This window comes from Ambystoma mexicanum, chromosome 8 (genome assembly GCF_040938575.1).
Source record: "Ambystoma mexicanum isolate Mex_15411 chromosome 8, UKY_AmexF1_1, whole genome shotgun sequence".
Taxonomy (NCBI): domain Eukaryota; kingdom Metazoa; phylum Chordata; class Amphibia; order Caudata; family Ambystomatidae; genus Ambystoma; species Ambystoma mexicanum.
In genome coordinates, this window is record NC_090929.1 from 894799751 (window position 1) to 894821835 (window position 22085).

The following is a 22085-nucleotide window of genomic DNA, read 5'->3' on the forward strand; positions in this document are numbered from 1 at the left end:
TTCTAGCCGGGAGCCCCAGGTTTGCTCGAGAGCTGGTTTATGGATGCGACCCAGAAAACCTCACCCGATTAAAATGCTGGGTGTTATTAACCAGCACCAGCACAGAGAGCAGGAACTAAGCCACAAGTTGCCTGTATGATCAGGCACTTGCTCCTTATCTCAAAACAGTGGACAGGAACGTTAAGCCCTTGGACACTGGTTGACAGGGATTCATTTGTTTCAATCATGGAAAGGGACATATTAAGTGCTACCATCAGAAAACGCCTAGTGGGAAAGATCAAACACCCCAGGAAACTCATAGAACACTTGGGCAGGTCCAAGCACAAGTGAGGAGGGAGAGAAGGAGGATGAGAAGGAAGAGGAGGAGCAGGAGGAGGAGGAGGAGATGCACATAAGATAAACAATCAGAGTACTTATTAAATTATCAAACTCAATTAGACTATAAAAACACACAGATAGAGGGGTGAACCGCAGCAGACCGGGTTGCTAAATTCAAGCCAGAGGAGACCAGACCAAAGTTAAGATAAATGTAGAAATCTTGGAGGCTGCAGAGGGCCTTCTCTCTGACAATGGCTGCGACCATGGCCAAAGGAAACGGAATCAGATACCAAGAAGGAAAATATCGAAGTTCCTGTAAAGAGCGCAACCCATAGCTAGAGGGTGAGAATTTTTATACCATGTGGGCACACTCATCAAGTAGAGAAGAAATACTTGCTAGTAGATGTTTTGTAAAGAAGCATGCTTGATGCTAAATCCCTAGGACTGAAAAGTCAAGAAGTGATCCGAGTGTAGGATCCATGAGAAAGTGTGTTATGGGAATCTAAAAGGACCTACCGTCCCTTAGGTAAGACCATCCAAACTGTTGAGTCTTATCCATACTGACGCTCTTAGAATAGTTGTCTCTTTTAAGTTATCATTGAATCCCTACTCCCTTCCAGTGGTGGGTGAAATTACGACTGGCGATGCAAAATAGATGATCACATTTCGTCAAACTCGCCCCCTTTCCTAGCCGCAGTTTCTATTTTTTCTGTCTGAAATTTCACAGGTTTTATTTGCACAAACTTTCATCCAATTAGTGGGCTGAAATATTTTGCCACCCCACTTATTGAGTAAGGTTTTGGTAAAACTGCCCAAAAAATGAATTTGTTGGTGGGAAACCCCCCAAACTGGAAATTTTGATGCAGAGGTGAAATTGGCGAAGCAGGGGGATTTTACCCAGAATTTGACAATTTTCACCTAACTTTATTTCTTATAGAAATTCAACCTACCCAGATTGCAGTCCATAAATAAAAGTGTTGGATTTTTTTTCTGATGTTTGTCATCAGTGGATCCTTCATCTAACAGCTGAGGGTCAAAGTCATTTAGGGCCCCGGCAGGTGTCCGTTGGCTGAGATATGACTAATCGCAACATTGAAGAGTGATGAATGAAAGGTAAGGAATTAATTTAAAGAAAACACTTGTATTGTTCTGGGCAATCTCCCAGAACATTATTTGTTCAGCCAGCCATGTGATTACAACAGGAGAAAGACCATGTGCAAATCAGGCTTTGTGCCACCCGAAAAGGGGCTGTCCCGACCAAACTGCTAGTCACATTCTTTCTACACGAGACCAATAGCATCCCAGACATGTTACAATCTCATGCAGGAGGGATGTTAGCTAAGTGCTTGAATGGACTACCTCCATAGGGGTGGTACCAAGGCTGATTTGCATATGGTTTGTCCCCTCGTGTAATGGTATGGTAGGCAGAAAAACAATATTCTGGAAGGTTTTCCAGAGCAATGTCAATGTTTTTTGATTCATTCAAAACCTTCCAGCCATCATTCTTCTGTGTTGTAGGAAATGACTGAAGCCACATGTAAGACTTTTTAGGTGGCCCAAAATGATGGCCTGTTAAACCATGTTGCATGCCGCCCAGAGAGCAAGTATAATTGGGTAAACAGTCCTTTCACCTAATTTGTTTACATCGAATGCTTTTTCACCTAAAAATGTTCATTGAAAGATTTTTTCTGCATTTTTTTAAATATAAAATATATTTATGTGTGTTTGGGTGGGGTAAAGGGTTAAATTTGTAATACGGGGGATTGGGGGCCCCCAATAAAAAATAAAAAAATTGGGACTTTTTGGGGTGTTTTAAAGGGTGTAAAAGAGGGTTTTTTGGGGGGACACCCCAATTAAAAAAATGTTTTAATGCGATATGCAGGTTTTCGGTGAATAGTGTTATTAATCTATATTAGGTGAAAAAGTTTTAGGTGAAAAAAATGTGATGAAAAATGCTTTAGGTGAAAACATTTTGGTGAAAAGACATGCAACCGTAGAATCGGTTCTCCTACTCCTCTTCCATCAGCCATTCATTTAATGCCATCCATCATTGATGTGACTCCTACTTACACCCTCATCCCTGTGCAGCTCACTGACTGTAACAGTTTGAGTAGGTGATTTAGTTATACGTGGGTTCAAAGTTGATCTGCTTCTATGGTTTCCAACACCGTCCCTGCATAAGGGAGGCACAAAATTGGTTGATTGATTGCTGGATTCTATTGGATAAGATTTAGTGCCTCAGTGTAATTTTGTGGTCTCTGTATCTGGGTTATGGGGCTGGTGCCTCTGATTCTTTCTGGATGATTGTTTCTTACTTTAAACAGTTAAGTGGTGCAAACATTCTATTAGTCAGATAGAGCTTTTTAAAGGTTTTTCTGCTCAGAAGGGTGAGGGGGTCTCTCACATTTTTGTGAGAATTGAAAAAGCTTGTAGTTTCACTGTAGGTATGTAAGAGTAATCCAGACAAAGGCCCTTCCCTCTCTGTGCCTAGAGAGCCACACCTCACAAATGAACCCCGACAAGACCGAAGCCCGTTCCTGGGGCCCGCGGTTGGTGCTCTTGTTCAGAGGAGAGTTGCACTGCATTTTGGTGCTGGACTGTCCTTGTGGGCAGGACCAGATTGGTTTGTAAATAGCAGTTTCTTACCTATTAAAGTATGAGATAAAATGTAATTGTAGGTCCATAGAACAGGTTATTCTTTCTCAGTAGACCCTGCCTGACACACCCTAATATGTATTAGCACATAGAAATTGGCATTGAACTTCTCTCAGACAGTCTGAATGTGTGGAATTCAGTAAACGACTACTAGTATTGATTGCATTCACGACATTTTAACTTCCGAGGGAATCAACAGAGGGTGTGTCTCTGCACTCAAAAAACAGCAGCGCAATTCCCGAGCAAGATTTCTTTGAACATGATAATTAGTTTCATGTGCTTTACTCACTTTAGAACTGACATGTCTTACTTCATCACCACTGCTCCAAAACCTTTAATGCTGTTACCACCATGTGCCTTATAGACATCGGAAGGAATTGTTATCGCTTGGAATAATGACCCTACATCATCGCCTCAGGCCATAACATAGAGGCGGTTAATTATCCTGTGATAACAACCCCTCCCTTTGTCTATAACACTATAGTATGCTCCAAGTATTTACTCTTTTCGTGTACCACTTGATCAAATCTACACCATTCACTGTCCTCACACCTTGACCAATACTCTTCACTTAACCTGCTGACTTGTTCCTCAGCGTAAAAACTACCCTACATCCCCCATAGATCATTTTAAGGCCCTTATCAAAAAATGTATCGCAATTGGTAATCGCGATTTTCAATATGGCAGAATTTCAGAAATGAAATACCTCAGCTCCAGCAATGCATCATGGGAAATATATATACACACACTATAGTGCGGCGATCGCCATGGCGATGAGCCATAGGAAATCCTAAAATTCTATTGCTAATAATTTTTGACTTAACTGATGGATTTTGCTGACATTTTCCAAACAAAATGTTTGTCACAGATCCTCTCAGGTTGGACATTATGGGAAAGGTTTTTAAAAAAGTGAAAAAGTTATTAAGAAAGCCAACACACTGTTTTCGGCCTACTGCCATTCATTTTCCCAGAGAAAAAGTCCAAATGTTATCAAGCCGTAGCGCATATAAAATGCTGGAAGTAATTAGACCGAAATAGAAACAACTTTGGCACGAAGCGTTCACTTAATTTCTGGGACTTGTTTTGGGTTATTCTATCCAGTAGTTTTTAAAATATTTGACAGGAAGGTCATGACCCTTCTCGCAAAAATATAGCTATATCTCCCATGGTGCTTTGCAGTAGAGAGACTTTTCAGAAATGAAAATCAGTCATATTTGCCTGCTTGTTGCGAGAGATTACCGCTGTAATTATCTGGGATTATCAAGGGAATGAAAACTGAGGAAAAATAAATAAATAGGGGGACATCTGTTGTGATAACATCTACTAGGCAGAGGGAAATGGGTATTTGTGCCAGTGGCCCTGGTCAGTGGGCCCCAAAGGAACCTATTGGTGCAACATGTGCCATGGCCGAAGGCCGTTTTCCATGGCCATGGCCAAAGGTCATGATGAGTGGGCTTGAAAGAAACCTAGTGTGTTAAAATATACAGTGGGCACAGCCAAAGGCTGTGCTCACTGGCCAGGCCATGGCTCATGCCCCCCAAGGAAACCTATATATGGAACATGTACAGTGGACATGGACGAAGGCTATGGCTAGTGGGCCCCTAAAGAAACCTATTGGTGCAACATGTACAGTGGCCGTGGCCTGCAGCACTAGAATAAACTATGATTTAACAAAAACCCTTCAAATTCATTGAAAAAACTTTAGTTAAGGGACAGTTAAGGTGATCAGATTTAATGCAACAAACTCCTTAAAATTCAGTGGATGTGTGAAGTGATGATCGTCTTAACTTGGCATCCGCCTGTTGCAAATCCCATGAGCACCTACATAACAGATGGGATTCTCAATGACAAGCAAAATTAGAGGCCAGCAAGATACCTCAGTGGGTTGAGCACTTGCTGCTGTGATCTGTGTGTGATCTCCAGGTCGCAGGTTCAAATCCTGGCAAGGCCAGCTCAGCCTTTCATCCTTCCGAGATCGATAAATGAGTACCAACTCAGGTTGAACGATGTTCAATGTAAAGCATTCAGGATTAAACACTATGTAAATAGCACAACATTAGATCCTAGGGGTCATCAACGGGGGGACACTGAGTTAAGATGATCATGAATTCCCTCATCTGCTGAATTTCAAGGGTTTTGTCGTTTTAAAGAAAGAGAGAGAAATAGAATGAAAATGAATGCTATGCAACATGGGTTCAATCCCTTGTCTGGAGAGAGAAAGAGAGAGAGAGGGAGAAAAGAAAAACGAATGCTGTGCAACATGGGTTCAATCCCTTGTCTGGAGAGAGAAAGAGAGAGAGAGGGAGAAAAGAAAAACGAATGCTGTGCAACATGGGTTCAATCCCTGTTCCGGCGAGAGGGAGAGAGAGGGAGAGGGAGAAAATGAAAACGAATGCTGTGCAACATGGGTTCAACCCCTGGTTCGACTCTTAGAACCTTGACGAGTATTAAATTAAGTGCAGAATGAATCACCAATAAATATATGAAATTAAAACAAATATATCGCATTGATTAATACAACTGCATGTGTTGCCTCACAAAAAAAGCTACAAGGAAACATTCAACAATAACTCCTCCTTGTTCAGCTACATTTTATTTTTACCTGTGCAGTAAACAAAACCACTTCAAATATTTTGTATGATGGCACAATAATGTCGGTTTCCATGGCAGCTGTCAACTTTTCAATTGCAAAAATGATTACAAAAGCAGAATGTGTTAATGAAATATTAAAGTAAGAGTTAAACCCTTGAATGGTTGCTGGCAAGTACCTCTTAGAAAAAGGACTGTGCATCCACGCTGGGTGTGAGATGACATGTATTAGCTTAGGGTGGGGCTTTGGTGCACCTGTCGCCAGCAAACAGGTTTCGAGAGTCACACCCCGCCCACCTCGACAGAAAACTGGGATCGTTGGGGCGTGGACGCCACCCAAACACCTGTTGGGACTCGAGGGAACAGGGTAGGCCCAAGATCAGAGAACAAGGCATTGGTTTCCCACACGTGAAGGTTTGTGCAATATCCTTGATGCTGACTTCATCGCACGCTCCTCAGAGCTCTGGGACTACACTGCTTCGCTCTGTGGTGTAGTGGCTCCCCATAAATAGGAGGGGATGTTGTGCTACGGCGATAGTCTCAGGTAGGCTCGGACTGGCCTATAGGGCAATGGTCAATCCAAAAACGCAAAATACTAGTGTGAGACACTTTTTTGGGTCAAACTGGGCTACTTTTTTTGGCCAATGTGGGCCAGTGTGAGAAGTTACTTTACTATTCGGCTAGTAGTGTTGACCATTGTTGCTGAATACATATTCTTTAAGGGGCACCATTTGCACCACGGGTTCTCCAAAAACTCCCCCTTCAGCACTAATCAAACGGTCTGTCACAAAAGGAATGAACAGCCATTTGCAACTGTGGGCCAATTTTTCATTGGTGCCCGAGACAACTTAATGCTCCAGTCCGACCCTGGTCCCAGGCAGCTCTGCCATAAACAGAGGTGGGGGAATGACTAGAGCATGACAAGAGCATGACTATAAAGGGGGGGACAGAGACGAATCCGAGCAGGCTAACATGGAGCATGTGATCAAAAAGGATGAGGGTCGCTGCCCTGCGTAGGGTTGAAGAAAGAGACTTTTTGCCATGCAGGAGGGTTCATGATGAAGCGCCTGCCTCAATGGAGGTACATATCAAGCAGGATGAGGGGCACTTGCCACATCCACAGTATCTTGGTGAAATAATGTAATTCTATGAGAACTCGCGGGTTTAGTATTAATCACATGACGCTTAAGAGCGAAAAGGCCTGGAAATGACCTCCTTGTGACTGGGTGCCAGTGAAAGAGTTCCAGAGATTGCCAGTGCCCGCTCCCTCCATCTAGTGCCCTTCTGAAACACCAAAAGGCATTTGCGGAGCTGAACCCGGAGATATGCATCTCGTCCCATTGGCCAACTGAGAAGTGAACAGCCCTGGCAAACCTTTGGCCGAAACAGAGTCTCTGCTTCACGGACGGACTTGTTGCTATGCAATTGTTGACCCATGTCAAGCCTCAGCACCAACAGGGGCCATTACATGATTGTTCGCGGGAAGAGGCCTGTCATCTTGGAGGTTAGTCATCCACCCCATTGCATCATGGGAGCCAGCAATCCTATCAACGGGACCTGTGAGTTGTGCGCAATACCTTTCAATATGAAGGGTTCATGGGCCAATGGAAATGTGGGTTGGAGTGTCAGGCAAGGCACACTCTGATTGGCCGTTCCCAGCTGTCCAGGGGATACCCCTCTCTTTTCTAGGGGGTGGATAGGGTGTGTGAGGTGCCAAAGGGTATGAAACTCGCCCCACAATTTTTCAACTCTGGCCACCATTTTATTATGGAAATCCAGATGAATATTGAGGAGAGCGAGCCAGTGGTCTGACTGGGGAAAAAGAGGGAGACCAGCTGCCGCAAGATCATAAAATGGAAAATCTGTTCATGTACAGCGTGGTGCCATCGAGGGCAGACCAAAGAACAACTCTTGATCCGGTTTCTCTTCCATCGTAGATTCCGGCTGCAACCAACGAGTCAAAGATCTTGAGTCATAGAAAGATTTTAGAGTATGAGGTTAGGTGGGCCAGGCCAATGGGTAAAATCATTTACTCGGATTATCTAGGTGCTGTAGAATTACAACTATGACCTGAGGTTGGCTAAGAACATCCCACCCTATTTTGCTGCCTAACTTCCTGGGCGACGGGCCATTGCATGTAGAAGTGATTATTGCAACTCACTGCACGTAGACCATATTCCTCCGGACGTTGGGTCATTTTTCAGATCACTTTCTCCACTCCTCATATATTTTATACTTCACTCGGCTACTAATGGCACACGTTTGTAAAATGCCTTTAAGAGAACACAGTGCTGTAGAGTCACTGGCAGCTCTCACTGGATTGTAATTCCAATTTAGACATCCTTCACGCATTATCTCTCTCTCTCTCTCTCTCTCTCTCTCTCTCTCGGCTCTTGCCTTCTTCCCCTCCCTCCCCGTTCCAAGAGCAATTAGGAACATTTCATGCAGCTCTGAGTGACTCTGATTGCAAGGCACTATTTATCAACATTTTACATCGAGCTTTTAATAAGTATCGGTTATAACAGGAATAAACAATGGCCAACATTGGAGGTAAAACACTCTGTGATGTCACTTCCTCTGATGTCATTGGGTCTAGCTAAAGATAGTGTAAAAGGAAAGAAGGAACTTTGCCTTCTTCCCATTCCTTAGAAATTCAATGTATTCGCTGCCCTCACCTCCTGCCCTTGTTTGCTGCCGTCACCTCCTCCCAGTGCTTGCTGCCCTCACCTCCTCCCAGTGCTCGCTGCGCTCACCCCTGCCCCTCACCTCATCCCAGTGCTCGCTGCCCTCACCTCCTCCCCATGCTCGCTGCCCTCACCTCCTCTTAGTGCTTGCTGCCCTCACCTCCTCCCTGTGCTCGCTGCCGTCACCTTCTCTCCGTGCTCGCTGCCCTCACCTCCTCCCAGTGCTCGCTGCCCTCACCTCCTCCCCGTGCTCGCTGCCCTCGCCTTCTCCCCGTGCTCGCTGCCCTCGCCTTCTCCCCGTGCTCGCTGCTCTCACCTCCTCCCCGTGCTTGCTTCACCTCCTCCCCGTGCTCCCTGCCCTACCTCCTCCCCGTGCTCGCTGCTGTCACCTCCTCCCCGTTCTCGCTGCCCTCACCTCCGCCTCGTGCTCGCTGCCCTCACCTCCTCCCCATGCTTGCTACACTCACCTCCTCCCTGTGCTCTCTGCGCTCACCTCCTCCCCGTGCTCGCTCCCCTCACCTCCTCCCTGTGCTCGTTTCGCCTCCTCCCCGTGCTCGCTGCCGTCACCTCCTCCCTGTGCTCACAGCGCCCACCTCCTCCCTGTGCTCGTTTCGCCTCCTCCCCGTGCTCGCTGCCGTCACCTCCTCCCTGTGCTCACAGCGCCCACCTCCTCCCTGCACTCGCAGCCCTCACCTCCTCCCCGTGCTTGCAGACCTCACCTCCTCCCCATGCTCGCAGCCCTCACCTCCTCCCCGTGCTCACTGCACTCACCTACTCCCCGTGCTCCCTATCCTTACCTCCTCCCGGTGCTCGCTGCCCTCACCTTCTCCCTGTGCTCACTGTCATCACCTCCTCCCCGTACTCGCTGCCCTCACCTCCTCCTCATGCTCACTGCCCTCACCTCCTCCTCGTGCTCGCTACACCTCCTCCCCGTGCTCGCTGCCGTCACCTCCTCCCGTGCTCGTTGCCCTCAACTCCTCCTCGTGCTCGCTGCCGTCACCTCCTCCCTGTGCTTGCTGCCCTCACATGCTCGCAGCCCTCACCTCCTCCCCGTGCTCGCTGCACTCACCTACTCCCCGTGCTCCCTATCCTTACCTCCTCCTGGTGCTCGATGCCCTCACCTCCTCCCTGTGCTCGCTGTCATCACCTCCTCCCCGTACTCGCTGCCCTCACCTCCTCCCAGTGCTTGCTGCCTTCACCTCCTCCCAGTGCTCGCTGCGCTCACCCCTGCCCCTCACCTCATCCCAGTGCTCGTTGCCCTCACCTCCTCCCCATGCTCGCTGCCCTCACCTCCTGTCAGTGCTTGCTGCCCTCACTTCCTCCCTGTGCTCGCTGCTGTCACCTTCTCTCCGTGCTCGCTGCCCTCACCTCCTCCCAGTGCTCGCTGCCCTCACCTCCTCCCCGTGCTCGCTGCCCTCGCCTTCTCCCCGTGCTCGCTGCTCTCACCTCCTCCCCGTGCTTGCTTCACCTCCTCCCCGTGCTCCCTGCCCTACCTCCTCCCCGTGCTCGCTGCCCTCACCTCCTCCCCGTGCTCGCTGCCCTCACCTCCACCCCGTGCTCGCTGCTGTCACCTCCTCCCCGTTCTCGCTGCCCTCACCTCCTCCCCGTTCTCGCTGCCCTCATCTCCTCCCCATGCTCGCTGCACTCACCTCCTCCCTGTGCTCGCTGCCCTCACCTCCTCCCCGTGCTCGCTGCCCTCACCTCTTCCCTGTGCTCGTTTCACCTCCTCCCCGAGCTCGCTGCCGTCACCTCCTCCCTGTGCTCACAGCGCCCACCTCCTCCCTGCACTTGCAGCCCTCACCTCCTCCCCGTGCTTGCAGACCTCACCTCCTCCCCATGCTCGCAGCCCTCACCTCCTCCCCATGCTCGCAGCCCTCACCTCCTCCCCGTGCTCCCTATCCTTACCTCCTCCCGGTGCTCGCTGCCCTCACCTCCTCCCTGTGCTCGCTGTCATCACCTCCTCCCCGTACTCGCTGCCCTCACCTTCTCTTCATGCTCTCTGCCCTCACCTCCTCCTCGTGCTCGCTACACTTCCTCCCCGTGCTCGCTGCCGTCACCTCCTCCCGTGTTCGTTGCCCTCAACTCCTCCCCGTGCTCGCTGCCGTCACCTCCTCCCTGTGCTTGCTGCCCTCACCTCCTCCCCGTGCTCACTGTCATCACCTCCTCCCTGTGTTCGCTGCCCTCACCTCCTCCCCGTGCTCGCTGCCCTCACCTCCTCTCCATGCTCGCTGCACTCACCTCCTTCCCGTGCTCGCTGCCCTCAGCTCCTCCCCGTGCTCACTTCACCTCTTCCCCGTGGTCACTGCCATCACCTCCTCCCCATGCTCGTTGCCCTCACCTCGTGCTCGATGCCGTCACCTCCTCCCCATGCTTGCTGCCTCCAGCTACTCCCCATGCTCGCTGTCCTCACCTCCTCCCCGTGCTCGCTGCTCCTCACCTCCTCCCCGTGCTCGCTGCACTCACCTCCTCCCCATGCTCGCTGCGCTCCCCTCCTCCCCGTGCTCGCTGCACTCACCTCCTCCCCGTGCTCGCTGCCCTCACCTCCTCCCCGTGCTCGCTGCCCTCACCTCCTCCCCGTGCTCGCTGCCCTCACCTCCTCCCCGTGCTCGCTGCACTCACCTCCTCCCCGTGCTCGCTGCTGTCACCTCCTCCCCGTGCTCGTTGCCCTCACCTCCTCCCATTTTGACTATGGAACCATCCTCTACTCCGGACGTTCCAAATCGACTATTTACTGACAGCAAAGGATGCAAACTGCCCCAGACCCTTTACTTCCAGAAAATCCATAAATGCGGCCAAACCTTGAACGCTCTTATCTCAGCTCGCTGGACTCCTGTTGCTTAGAGAATGAAGTGCCTTTTCCGTGGTCTGGCCTGGGCTAGCTGGCAACGGGGTACTTTCCTGAGTAATGTTCCCACCAGAACCCTCTGCTCCATCTCTACCTTCAAATCCTATGCCACAAGACCAGAACTGATGGCTTTGTCTTTTGCATTCAAGCTGCCTTTGCCACTCTCGCAGGTCCTCTGGATTATTCGAGGCCACTTCCCTTCCCAAGGCTGGAAAGACCTCCCTCTTTTACCTTTAACCTTGTCACCCCCTTGTGTAAGTCCCAATAGGCCAGTCTGGTGCATACATTCCATAATTCCATATGCCGGTCAAGTGGCACAGCGAGTAGAGCGCTCGCTTTGACACCCGTGCAGAGCCTGTTAACGCAGGTTCGAATCCCGGCGGGGCCAAACTCAGCCTTTCATCCTTCCGAGGTCGATAAATGAGCACCACACACCGTGGGTAATAATAAGCAGCGCTCGGATACCTGAGGGTTTGTAGCGCTATATAAAAGCCTAATTATTATTATTATAATGCCCTATTCCATTCGGGAGATGCTAGTACAGTCCTGGTTTTACCTTGGGATTCAGGGACGTGTAGGCCCTGATTTCTGCATTATAAACTTCGCACTACAAGATATGTTGGCACGTATGCTGGTGTTCCTTGCTCCCCCTGCCGATGCTTATATACTTGTCTCTTCCCCTTCTCTTCTGATTTTCGTCGCCACATTGTGCCGCTGGGGGTCAGTATTGCGATCACTGAGACGGCCGCACATTCCGATGGGCGTGAGCTGTGTCCCACTAACATATCACGCATGTTTTCAGAGGGAAGTTGCAGCGAGCATGAAAGGCCTCCTTCGCTTCTCTTCATGCCAGACACTTGTCCTGCCTCGGTCTCCGGGCATGGCTTTGCTACTGCCTATTGTTCATGGCACTGGGATGTGTGGGAACTCGATTATACTAAAGCCCTTATACATCTGCCCAAGAAAACAAAGGCAGGGCCAGAATGTGAAGTCCTCTTCCTTTGCAGCGTTTCGCCTTAGAGACAGACTTGAAATTAATGAAGCTGTTTGCGAGAAATGTCAGGCCTGCTGACCTTGCCTGTTGTATATTTTTTATTTATTTTTGTTTGTGATACATACAATGCCCTTTGCAGTTGGGACTGCTTCGTGTCCTCTGACAGAGGCCCTCTTTCAATGTCCGCTGATGGTGTCACTGTTCGAGAAATTTATTAATAATGATATACTTGGCTATTTTGTCTATTCAAAAGAAGCATTGGCATGGGATCTGCATTTTCCATAAACTGCCATGGTGCTGCTACCTGGCCATAAAATGGCAGCGGCTGGCAAATGGTATTAGTACATGGGCATAGGGGGGCAGTGCCTGACAGGGCCTGTCAAATGCCTGGGACATGCTTATACAAGTGTCAACACTGTTGGCTTTGCCAATGCTTGTTTTTAACACACATTCAGAGCAAGGAAGATATTTATTTATTTATATGCTTGTAAAGCGCTGGAAGCCCGCAGGCATCAGGGCGCATCAACATAGAACATACAACAATAGAGAACAGTGGCAGCAGAAAATGTAAAACCTATTGCTAAGCACAGAGTGGACTCATTTGAACATGTGAGTTTTAAAGTGCTTCCTGAAAGTCAGATAGTTATTTTGAAGGCGGAGAGACAGTGGTAGCTTGTTCCAGTTTTATGCTGCACTGGGAAAGCCCGGCCCGATCCTGTTGCTCTGCTGAACGGGGGCCCTTCTAACCTGCCTTGTGTTTTGGAACTCAGAGACCACGTCGGAATATATATCGCAAACTGTTTGCAAAGATGCACACAATGTTTAAAAATGAAGTGGCTGAAGGCACACATGGTTAAGGGCTTTTCCTTACAACAAAAGCTGGTATACAGCTGCAATAAAACCATTACATTTCAGAAGACGGCTTAGAAACACTATTGGAAACACTATTGGAATCCCCTTAAAAGCACATCGTTAGTGAAGAAAGATCCCAGGATTGTGTATTTTGGGAATTAAAGGGCAGGAAGTGGATGCAAATGGCCAGAAGATCTAACATGGCTGTGGTCTGCAAATAGATGGTTGAAAATCCAAGCAACCTCCATCGGCTTTGGGCCCCTCCTACAATCCTATCTCTTTCCTATCATTACTTCCCATGCCAATAGTTCCCATTTATAGGTAGCGCTTACAGGGCCATGCACTAGCCAAAATTAAAAAAGACCCAATAGACGAAGTGTAAAGTGTGCACATAGATTATCCTTATAATCTCTGCCTTGGTGCACAGACAGTGAATATGCGGAAGGCACCCAACAGAAGAGGTAGAGCACCCCATGATTAAGCAGGCAGTGTCAGAGATCATCCTGAAAGGGTATATCCCCATTTTTTGGAGTCCAATGGACTCCCTCGGGATTTTACCGCGAATGGTAATTCTACCAGGGTAAATATGCCAATCATGGCCTTACAGTGGAGGATTTACCGCCAGCATTTTACCCGAGGTAAATCTGTCACTTCAAAGTCAAGACTCTGAATTCACAAGTACAGTACAAGTGGCGGTAATTCCATAACTGCCAAAAAGGGGTAGCAAGTACCATCACTTTTATACTGCATAGCTGAACTCGTAGTGGTGGGTTAGTTGATTGCACGAACAAACATTTTGGCCCTCATTACGAGTGAGCCAGTCTGGAAAAAAGGTGCCGGTAACGTTGTTTCCGGACCAGCTCACTCCGAGTCTGCCTCTAGGCGCTGTGAACTACCGCCAGGCCTGACATGCTGGTAGTTCAGGCCCCTAATGGCAAATAAAACACTGAAGCACCAGCACCATTACTAGTGGTGCCAGTGCTTCAGTGTTCCCATTCCCATGAAGTCCTATGGAACTCCACGGGAATTGGAATTGACCGTTCCGCCACCGCTGCCCGTAATATCCCGTTATTACTGGGATATCGGACAGCGGAAACAGTAAGCCGAGGATTGCCAGTAGACCGCCGTCACTACCGGCGGCCTACCGGAAACCTCGTAATGAGGGCCAAAATGTGTGCCCAGGTTTTGGAGCACCTGTTTTTTTACCCAGGTCAAGAATTTTTACATGCAATTCTGGCCCTTGTTTGTGGGACATTGATCAAGGATGACAAGTCAGACGAACTCTATGGCACCATAGCAGCCGGGTCTGTTTTGTTAGATTGGTTGCGATTGTGATGATGTGACTTGGTATAGCTGTCTTGAGAGAAGGAACAGATGTGTTTAAGAAGCTGGGGGCATGTAGATGAAAATGCACTGATCCATTCTTACCACACACACATTTAGACTTATTAGGGGGACTTGGTCTACACAATGGTCTTGCCAATGAACATTCACTGCTGTGTCTGCTTCTGTTGACCACTAATACAAAGCTCCACATTTAAGTGCACTGCTGATATCACAGAGATGTGTTAAAGAGCATCTGTGTGGCCAGATGCTATGAGTGCAGTGTCTGGGACACAGCATCCTCCTCATCTTGGTTCTGGAAGTGAGCTTCCACGCCCCTGTGAGCTCGAAGCCCTGTGCTGCCGCAAAGGTGGCCCTTGGCTGGTATACACACCTTTTCAATGTCATCTACTTCGCCACGAACATCACCTAATGAATGCTCCCACTGCATAAATTCTAATTAATGAATCTTTTATAACGCTCTTAATACTGGACCCAGATCTCTAAGCGTGGAATTGGGATTTGAGCCTCTGTTACTCTGCGTTGTCTTGCTCCCAACATAAACGTGTTGCCCCTCAGCTATCCGACTGGCCCTGCTATAGCAAGTTACCTATTTGCAGGAATAGCGCAGCTCATGTTTGTATCCATGTATGTGTCAATAGCCAAATTAGTCATCGCCCCCTTCCCATTACAACTGGGAATTCATCTGACCTTTTAGGGGTGATTACGTAGGCTGTTAATGCCTCTTGCCAAACAGGGTTCATTTCACCGGAGTTAAAGGCTGCAATGGTAAGCCCACTCCTATATAAACCTTCGCTGGACCCTTCTTTACCATCTAAATTCTGGCCCATCTCGCTTTTTCCTGATCTTATGAAACTCTTGGAACCACTGGTCTCCCCTCTTCTGTCTTCTTTTCTTGAACTTTCTGACTGTCTTGTTCCAGCCTAGTCTGGCTTTCGGCTAGGCCGGGGTACTGAGAGCGTCCTGGTTTCAATCCAGGACGACATGGCCAGGCTGGTTGATGTGCGGGGTGTCAGAGCCCTGATATTACTAGATCTATCGGCGGCTTTCGACGCGGTTGCCCATCCTACCCTGCTATCCCGCCTCACCCAAGTCGGTATATCTGGTCAGTCTTAGCTTAGTTCTCCTCTTTTCTCATGGATAGATCTCCATCCCTTTTGCTGTCTCCTTTTCTCTCTAATCCTTCTTACCTCACTTGTGGTATGCCTCAGGGCTCCGTTTTGTCCCCCATTCTTTTCAATATATACATCTGGGCCTTAGTGTGTCTCATCCGCTCCTTCGGCGTCGGGTGCTATTCGTATGCCGACGACACCCAGATACTGATTCGGTTATATCTTGATCGGACTCAGGTGTTGTTGCGCCTTCATCAGTGCCTGATGGCCGTAGGGGAGTGGATGGGCCTTAATTGGCTGAAAATGAATGGGGACAAAACGGAGGTGCTGGTTGTGGGTTTCCTCCTGGCCCTTCACTTTGGATCTCGAATTTCTGGCCTTCTTCCCTGGGCTCTATTCCTGTTCCTACAATGAAGGTTAAGAACCTGGGAGTAATTATGACTGCCATCCTGTCTATGTATTCTCCGGTATCATCTGAATGTCAGACTGGGTTTTTCCACTTGAAAATACTGAAACAGGTCCTCCACTCTATACTTCTTTCCTTGCAGCCACTGGTTGTGGCTGCAATGGTTTCCAGTCGACTGGATTATTGCAATTCCCTTTATCTTGCAAAGCCTAAGGGTTTGATCCTCCGACTGTAGCGTCTTCAAAACACTGCTGCACAGGTGGCGACAGGATCACCTTATGGCACCCACATTTCTCCGGTCCTGCGTCGCTTGCATTGGCTACTGGTGGCCAAACGCATTGATTTAAAGGCACTCTGTATTGTGCATCGCGCTCTGCATGACCAGGGGACGGAGTATCTCCATAGTAAATCTTCACGCTATTTTCCGAAGCGCTCCCTTAGATCTGAGTCGGCTGACCTGCTCTGTGTACCATCTTTTCGCTGTTCCTGGATTGGAGGACGTGCCTTCTCTATTGCAGTTACACAGTTATGGAACAAGTTACCCGTCATATTGAAAAAATACCTAACCATTTGGTCTTTAGGAAGGCTCTTAAAACCCACCTTTTTTAACCTTGCTGTCTGATGGCGGATGGCGGCTCTCAGGGCTTCTCCTCCAGCTCTTCAGCGCCATGATGCCCTTGGGCGACCGTGCACTATATAAGAAGTCTTAACATAACATAACATAACATAACGTGGTTGGCCAGGTAGCTATGTTTCCATGCAGATCCTCTTTGCTAACATTCTGCACAGAGCACCTAGAAAGCCAAATCCGTGCAAATTATAGGGTTGAGTGGGTCAGGCCTTCCATTTATATAGCACTCATAATAAAAAGAATGACTTCTTGGCACTTAACGTGTAGGTGTTTTTTTAGGTACCTGATATAATAACTTCAAGGAACATCAGAGTGCTTAAAAGAAAGCATTTAGATCGAAATTGCTGTGAACTGAGAGCTATTATTCTGCTTATTCTAGGCTATTAGAGCCTGGTTAGCTTGACACCAACAACCACAAGGAGCTACTTCAGACACCAGGCCAGCGGATTCCAAACTAGCATATTGATGTGACATTATGTATGCGTGCTTGGAAATATAAATGAAGGAGCATTAGGGCACAACTAGGAGACTTTATTTATTTATTCAATTCATTTATTTATTTAATTTATATGGCACCAGTGTGGCCCGAAGGCATAAGGGTGCGACACATAACAATGCACACAGGACAGCACATATCACACAGATTAAATTCAATCCCATGTGAGGGGACAAAAGGAGGACAACAGCTAAGAAAGACAGTTATTTTTAACTAATTGAGCAGAATCCTTAAATTCGATATAGGTGATGCATACGTCACATTTTTGCATAAACTCAGGAATTAAGGCAGGCTGCTCTGGCCACAGCCTATGATAGTTTATAGTTTGAATCTTCTGTGGAACTTAAATCTGTGGCACACTTTTCACTAGTGCCTTGTTCTCTAGCTTTCTGGGGGTGGCTCGACACCCAGAAGCTTCTTTCAGCACCCACTCATCAAATCTTTATTTCTACCCCCATGTGATGTGCATGCAGTGGTTTGGTATGTGAGGCCCAGTTGAGACTGTATTACAGAAAAAAAGGAAATGGTAGTGATGGGTTGGGGATAGTATGCCTTGTGAGGACAGTAGAAGGTGTCATTCTGTGGACGTTGTTTTACATTTCACATATTTACAATGTGAGAGACATTGAGGTAATTTTCCCAGGATCACATGTGGAGGCCAGGTCTCCCGATTACAAGGTTAGCCACATACACCTTCAACTCTCGCCAAGTATATCATCACCCAACTCAATGGCACTCATTTTAACAATCACCAAAGGATGAAATGTTGAGTTGGCCCTCTGAGGGTTTGATATGTGACCCGCATATCTGTTCACATAGCTAGTCTAGCAGTTGAGTTTGGCCCTGCTTCTCACAAGCTTGGTTGTGAGGTGGGGTCTCCTCCTCTTCTCTTTTCCTCCCACTTTCACGGCAGCAGTGAAACAATCACGGCTGCAGAGAAGGGCGACAACTCTTACACGGGGTGGAGAATCATCTGCAAGTCACAGGCTTCAATCCCGGTGCGGACAACTCATCCTTTCATCCTTCTAGGGTCAATAATAAAAGTAGTATCCATTTGGGTAATCACGTCACCTGTTCAAGCACCAAGAGAGGTGATTCTTTTTGTGTGTGCTCAACATAAATGGCCAATATTATAGAGATCCATTCTGGCAGCACTTCTAAAGCCAGCTGATGGCCCAATGTGCCCGCTGCCGGGATTTGGGTTCCATGTAATAATGTCCCAGCAAAAATGTCCCCTGCCAAAAAATATAAGCCAATGGCTTTTCCCAGCAACATTATGTATGGGGACATTATTACCTGATACCGGGATTTGAGAGGGACGTCCAGGTCAAATGTTTGCATCTCAGCAGAACTGACTCATCCCTATTATGCTCTTGAGAACTATTAAACATGATGAATTATGGTAAGACCTTTTTTATTTAAAGCACCACAAAATGGTAAAATGTGTGATATGTAGCTGTTACGGTGGCTTATCTTACCCTGCAATACACATAACCACCCCAGCCGCCACTTTAAGCTATCCGCTGCGGGGCAAGGCAAAGCCGTCCCCAAAAACCCTGGTACTGACATGTTTTTCTTTCATTACTATTTGAGGGACCCTGTCATCGATCATGCACACAACCTCTGTTGCCTTTATCGCAGCCAACCCCCTAGCTAACTACTGTCAAGTGTGCTCGAGAAAGGCCCACTGATCTTCCTTCACACTGCCTAAATCAATGCCATTTTCTTCGACCCATTTACTTGTCCCTGCAGTGCCACCTCCGTCTCACACACTGGCCAGTGGGCGTTCGGTGTCCAACCACGCCCCTTTTACATAAAACTGTTGTTTACTTGTTTCTAACTGCCTTTAGTTGTGGCAGATAAACAAACCGAAGCCTTGTGAGATACAGTTCTCTGCCCAGGGTCACACAGTTTAGTCAGAGAGGTAACTGAGATTAGAAACAAGATGCCCTGCTTCCTGTGCACTCCTACCCACTCTAAAGTATAGCACACTGATGCTTTTACCTTTCTACAGACATCTGCACCGCGGATGCACCTACCCCACTCACAATGTAGCCTGTCTTTTGCCCCACTTCCGCTGCATTCCCACCACTGCCTTCCCTGCCCACCAGCCGTGTGTCTTTCTTCTTTGCATGCCCCTTCCTGCCACTTGAATCACTCTGCTCCTGCCGCGAAGGAAGTGCCCACCCTCCTACACTGTTCACTCTATATAGACGATTTCCATAGCCATCTCTCCAGGCCCTTATGCACCCATTCATCCTTCCACTGCTCACAGTCCCCTTCTCAATCCAGCTCTTCTCCCCCCTGGGGACCTTTACCAGTCGCTTTTCCTAAACACACCCATGTGCCCAGGACGATAAGGGAATTCTGGGCCGCAATCTCTTGGCGAATGCCTGCAGATTTGTGGGAATTCTCCATTTTCACGAACAGTTTATTTGTTCTACTACACGTAACAGTAAACGGGTATTTTTAATTTATTTTAAATTCTCATATAATGCCAGGGGTTGGGCATCTGACTTCCCTGTGCATGTTTATTGTATATGTGGTTTATTGATAATATACTTTTAGCTAACGGCTTTGTATATACAACATTAAATACATACATACACACATAAACACATATCCATATTAAAAAAGACATTTTTTCCATTATCATAACATATATTAATTCAGTGAATAAAATCACAACAACATTAGATTTCATATACTTCCAGGGATAAAACAAGGAACAACTAACCTAAGACAAGCAAATAAACATTTAGACAATTTTCAGATAAAATGTTACCATTGATGTGAGCAGCACCTTTAGCCAAGGAGAAACGCCTGCATAACATTACCTAAGCCCTTATCAGGCAGGTGGTGTGGATGCTTAAAAACAGTTTCCAGGCAATGATATAAGCATGCACCATCCTACAAGCAGTTTATATGTTCTTTAAGCATAGACTAAGCTGCTTATAAAATGTCCACTGCCTGTTTATTCATTAGCATTTATTAAACAGTTTCTAAAATGATTAAATGGCATGGTCTTAATAACGAGTTACGTCAACGGTACTTGCTAAAACAAGCAGCTTTAAGCATTTGCTTGACCTTTTCAAATGAGCATGCACGCAGTGCCTAGTTTCAATGTGTTGTGCCCCATCCATGCCCAGTTAGGGCTTAGTAACTTAATTAATGAGAAGTTCGGCAGTTTGCTTGCTTGGGCAATGCTTGCAGACAGGCCTTTCATTTTATCTGGGGATTGATTAGCCGCAAAGAAGGTGATGCCCGTCTGTGATTGCTATCCATCTTTGAGAGAGAACTGCCTTTGACTGACAAAAGTCATCACTAAAAGTATGACGGTTTTAAGATTAAAATATTGTTCGGAGAATTTGCTGTAATTATTGGAACTAGAAAAGTAATGAAGAACAATCATTATACTGCTTTCTGTGAGCCTGTTACACTTTCTGGTATTTTTTTGTTTTTAAGCTGATTTAAAGCCAGTGCCGGAAGCTAATGCTTACCCTCTTCTTTGGCCGGGCCTCTCTGCTCCAGGCTCTTCGTTTGCCACAGAGGACGACGAATCGAGGCTGCTCGCCCGGTGGTCTTGGGGCGGCTCCACCTGTGCAGCTCCTGCCTCCCTCGATGGCATCCCGTGGGGGTACCTGGAAATGCCATGGACTTCCAGGCTGGCCCGGAGCGGCGGACCCCCGGCATTGTACCCCTGCCTAGACGCGAGCACTAACTCCACAGGCCCCGCTGCGCAGCAAATAAGTAACAGGTACCACAACATGGCGCGCGCTGGAGGCCTGTCCTTCTAAGAGCCCGACAAGTTGCTGCACTGTCCCCTCTACTCCCAGCCGAGGACGTAACGTTAATTAACACGGAGGAAGCCCGCGCCAGCAACAAAGAGCGGAAAAACCTTCAATCCCCTCCCAGCCAGTGTGGAAATGTTAAAGGTCAACAAACAATATGACGCCTGTTCCTGCAGGGAAAGACCCCGCGACACAGGGCAAGGGTGGTTTATTCAAGGAAGCCCACGGCCCTGGCAGCCTCTTAAACTTGTCTGAGAACAGGAACCTAGTCTTATCGTCGGGTTCGTCCCAGGGGATGGGGGATACAGGAAAAGGATGTTAGCTTAAGGGAAAAGACAGAAAAGTGGTTAAAAGAAACAGTCAAGAAAGGGCGGCTCTTCATAACAGAGAACCCCACCAGCAGGACATGGCCGTGTAGGAGTTTAGGGTTTAGAAACATGCGCACACAATAATAGGGGTACAGCAAATAGGGACACGTCGCCAGGCAGACCTCAAATTCTTCTTCTCCAGAAGAACTAGAAGACGTCACAAATTCATCACTTTTCGCACCCCTGACGTTTCCTATGGTAACAGGTGCTTCCGTTCAAATTATTTAAATGCATTTGACAAAACCACCAACTTCCAGAATGCATTTATTTTCCAAATTAAAACTCGGGCCTAGAAAATTGCGGTTACAGTGACAGGAAGTGATTAAAGGCAAACATTTCTGCCATTAAAATAGATACTTTTAAATTAACATCTCCTTTGTTATGGTATCATATTGTATTTATTGTTTTGTATAGTGCCATTTCGCGGGGGTACCGCCTCAAGGAACTAAAGCACATTACATGTTATGGATGAGACAGCGTTTAAGATTGAAGCAAGGGTAGAAAGGCATGACGTGCGAGAACAATCTATAAATCCCTGCCGGAAGTGAGGTCATACAATGGGGTGTTGGGTCCAATGGAAAAGCAAGCATTGACAATGCCGACCGTTTTGGCTCGTACGTAGCATTTGCCAGGCTCAGGTTTGCCATCTATTGCTATTAAATGCCCAGAGAGCACCATTATTTTCCAGGTATTGCTGTTGACATGCTCTGGCAGTGACATCATAGTGCCGGCATTGCTTCATTTCCCACGTAGTGCCAAAAGAGACAAAGTGCACTGGCACCATTTGCAGGTGTTGTTACCAAAAGCCCTGGTACTTGTAGTGGCTAGAGTGTATGAGTCTTGAGAGTTTGCAGTGAGAGGCCTGTGAGGGTGCTGTGAGGTATGTGGAACCCTGGACACCTGGAGGTACCGGGAATGTCAGTTGGGAACTTGGAGATAAGACAGGGACCAGAGTGGACGCATGCTTTACCTGGCCCAGGATACTACAGTACTCACCTAA

General features: G+C 47.6%; 1 protein-coding gene across 1 annotated transcript in view; it reads right to left on the reverse strand.

Annotated features, from left to right (window-relative positions):
* MMRN2 (multimerin 2) overlaps positions 1-20886 on the reverse strand; it is a 181046-nt gene extending 160160 nt beyond the window's left edge. Inside the window, exon 1 of the mRNA XM_069610778.1 lies at positions 20427-20886. Within this exon, the coding sequence (XP_069466879.1) occupies positions 20427-20695 (269 nt within the window). The 5' untranslated portion in view covers positions 20696-20886. The remainder of the gene's footprint in view (positions 1-20426) is intronic.
* Between the last annotated feature and the right edge of the window lie 1199 nt (positions 20887-22085).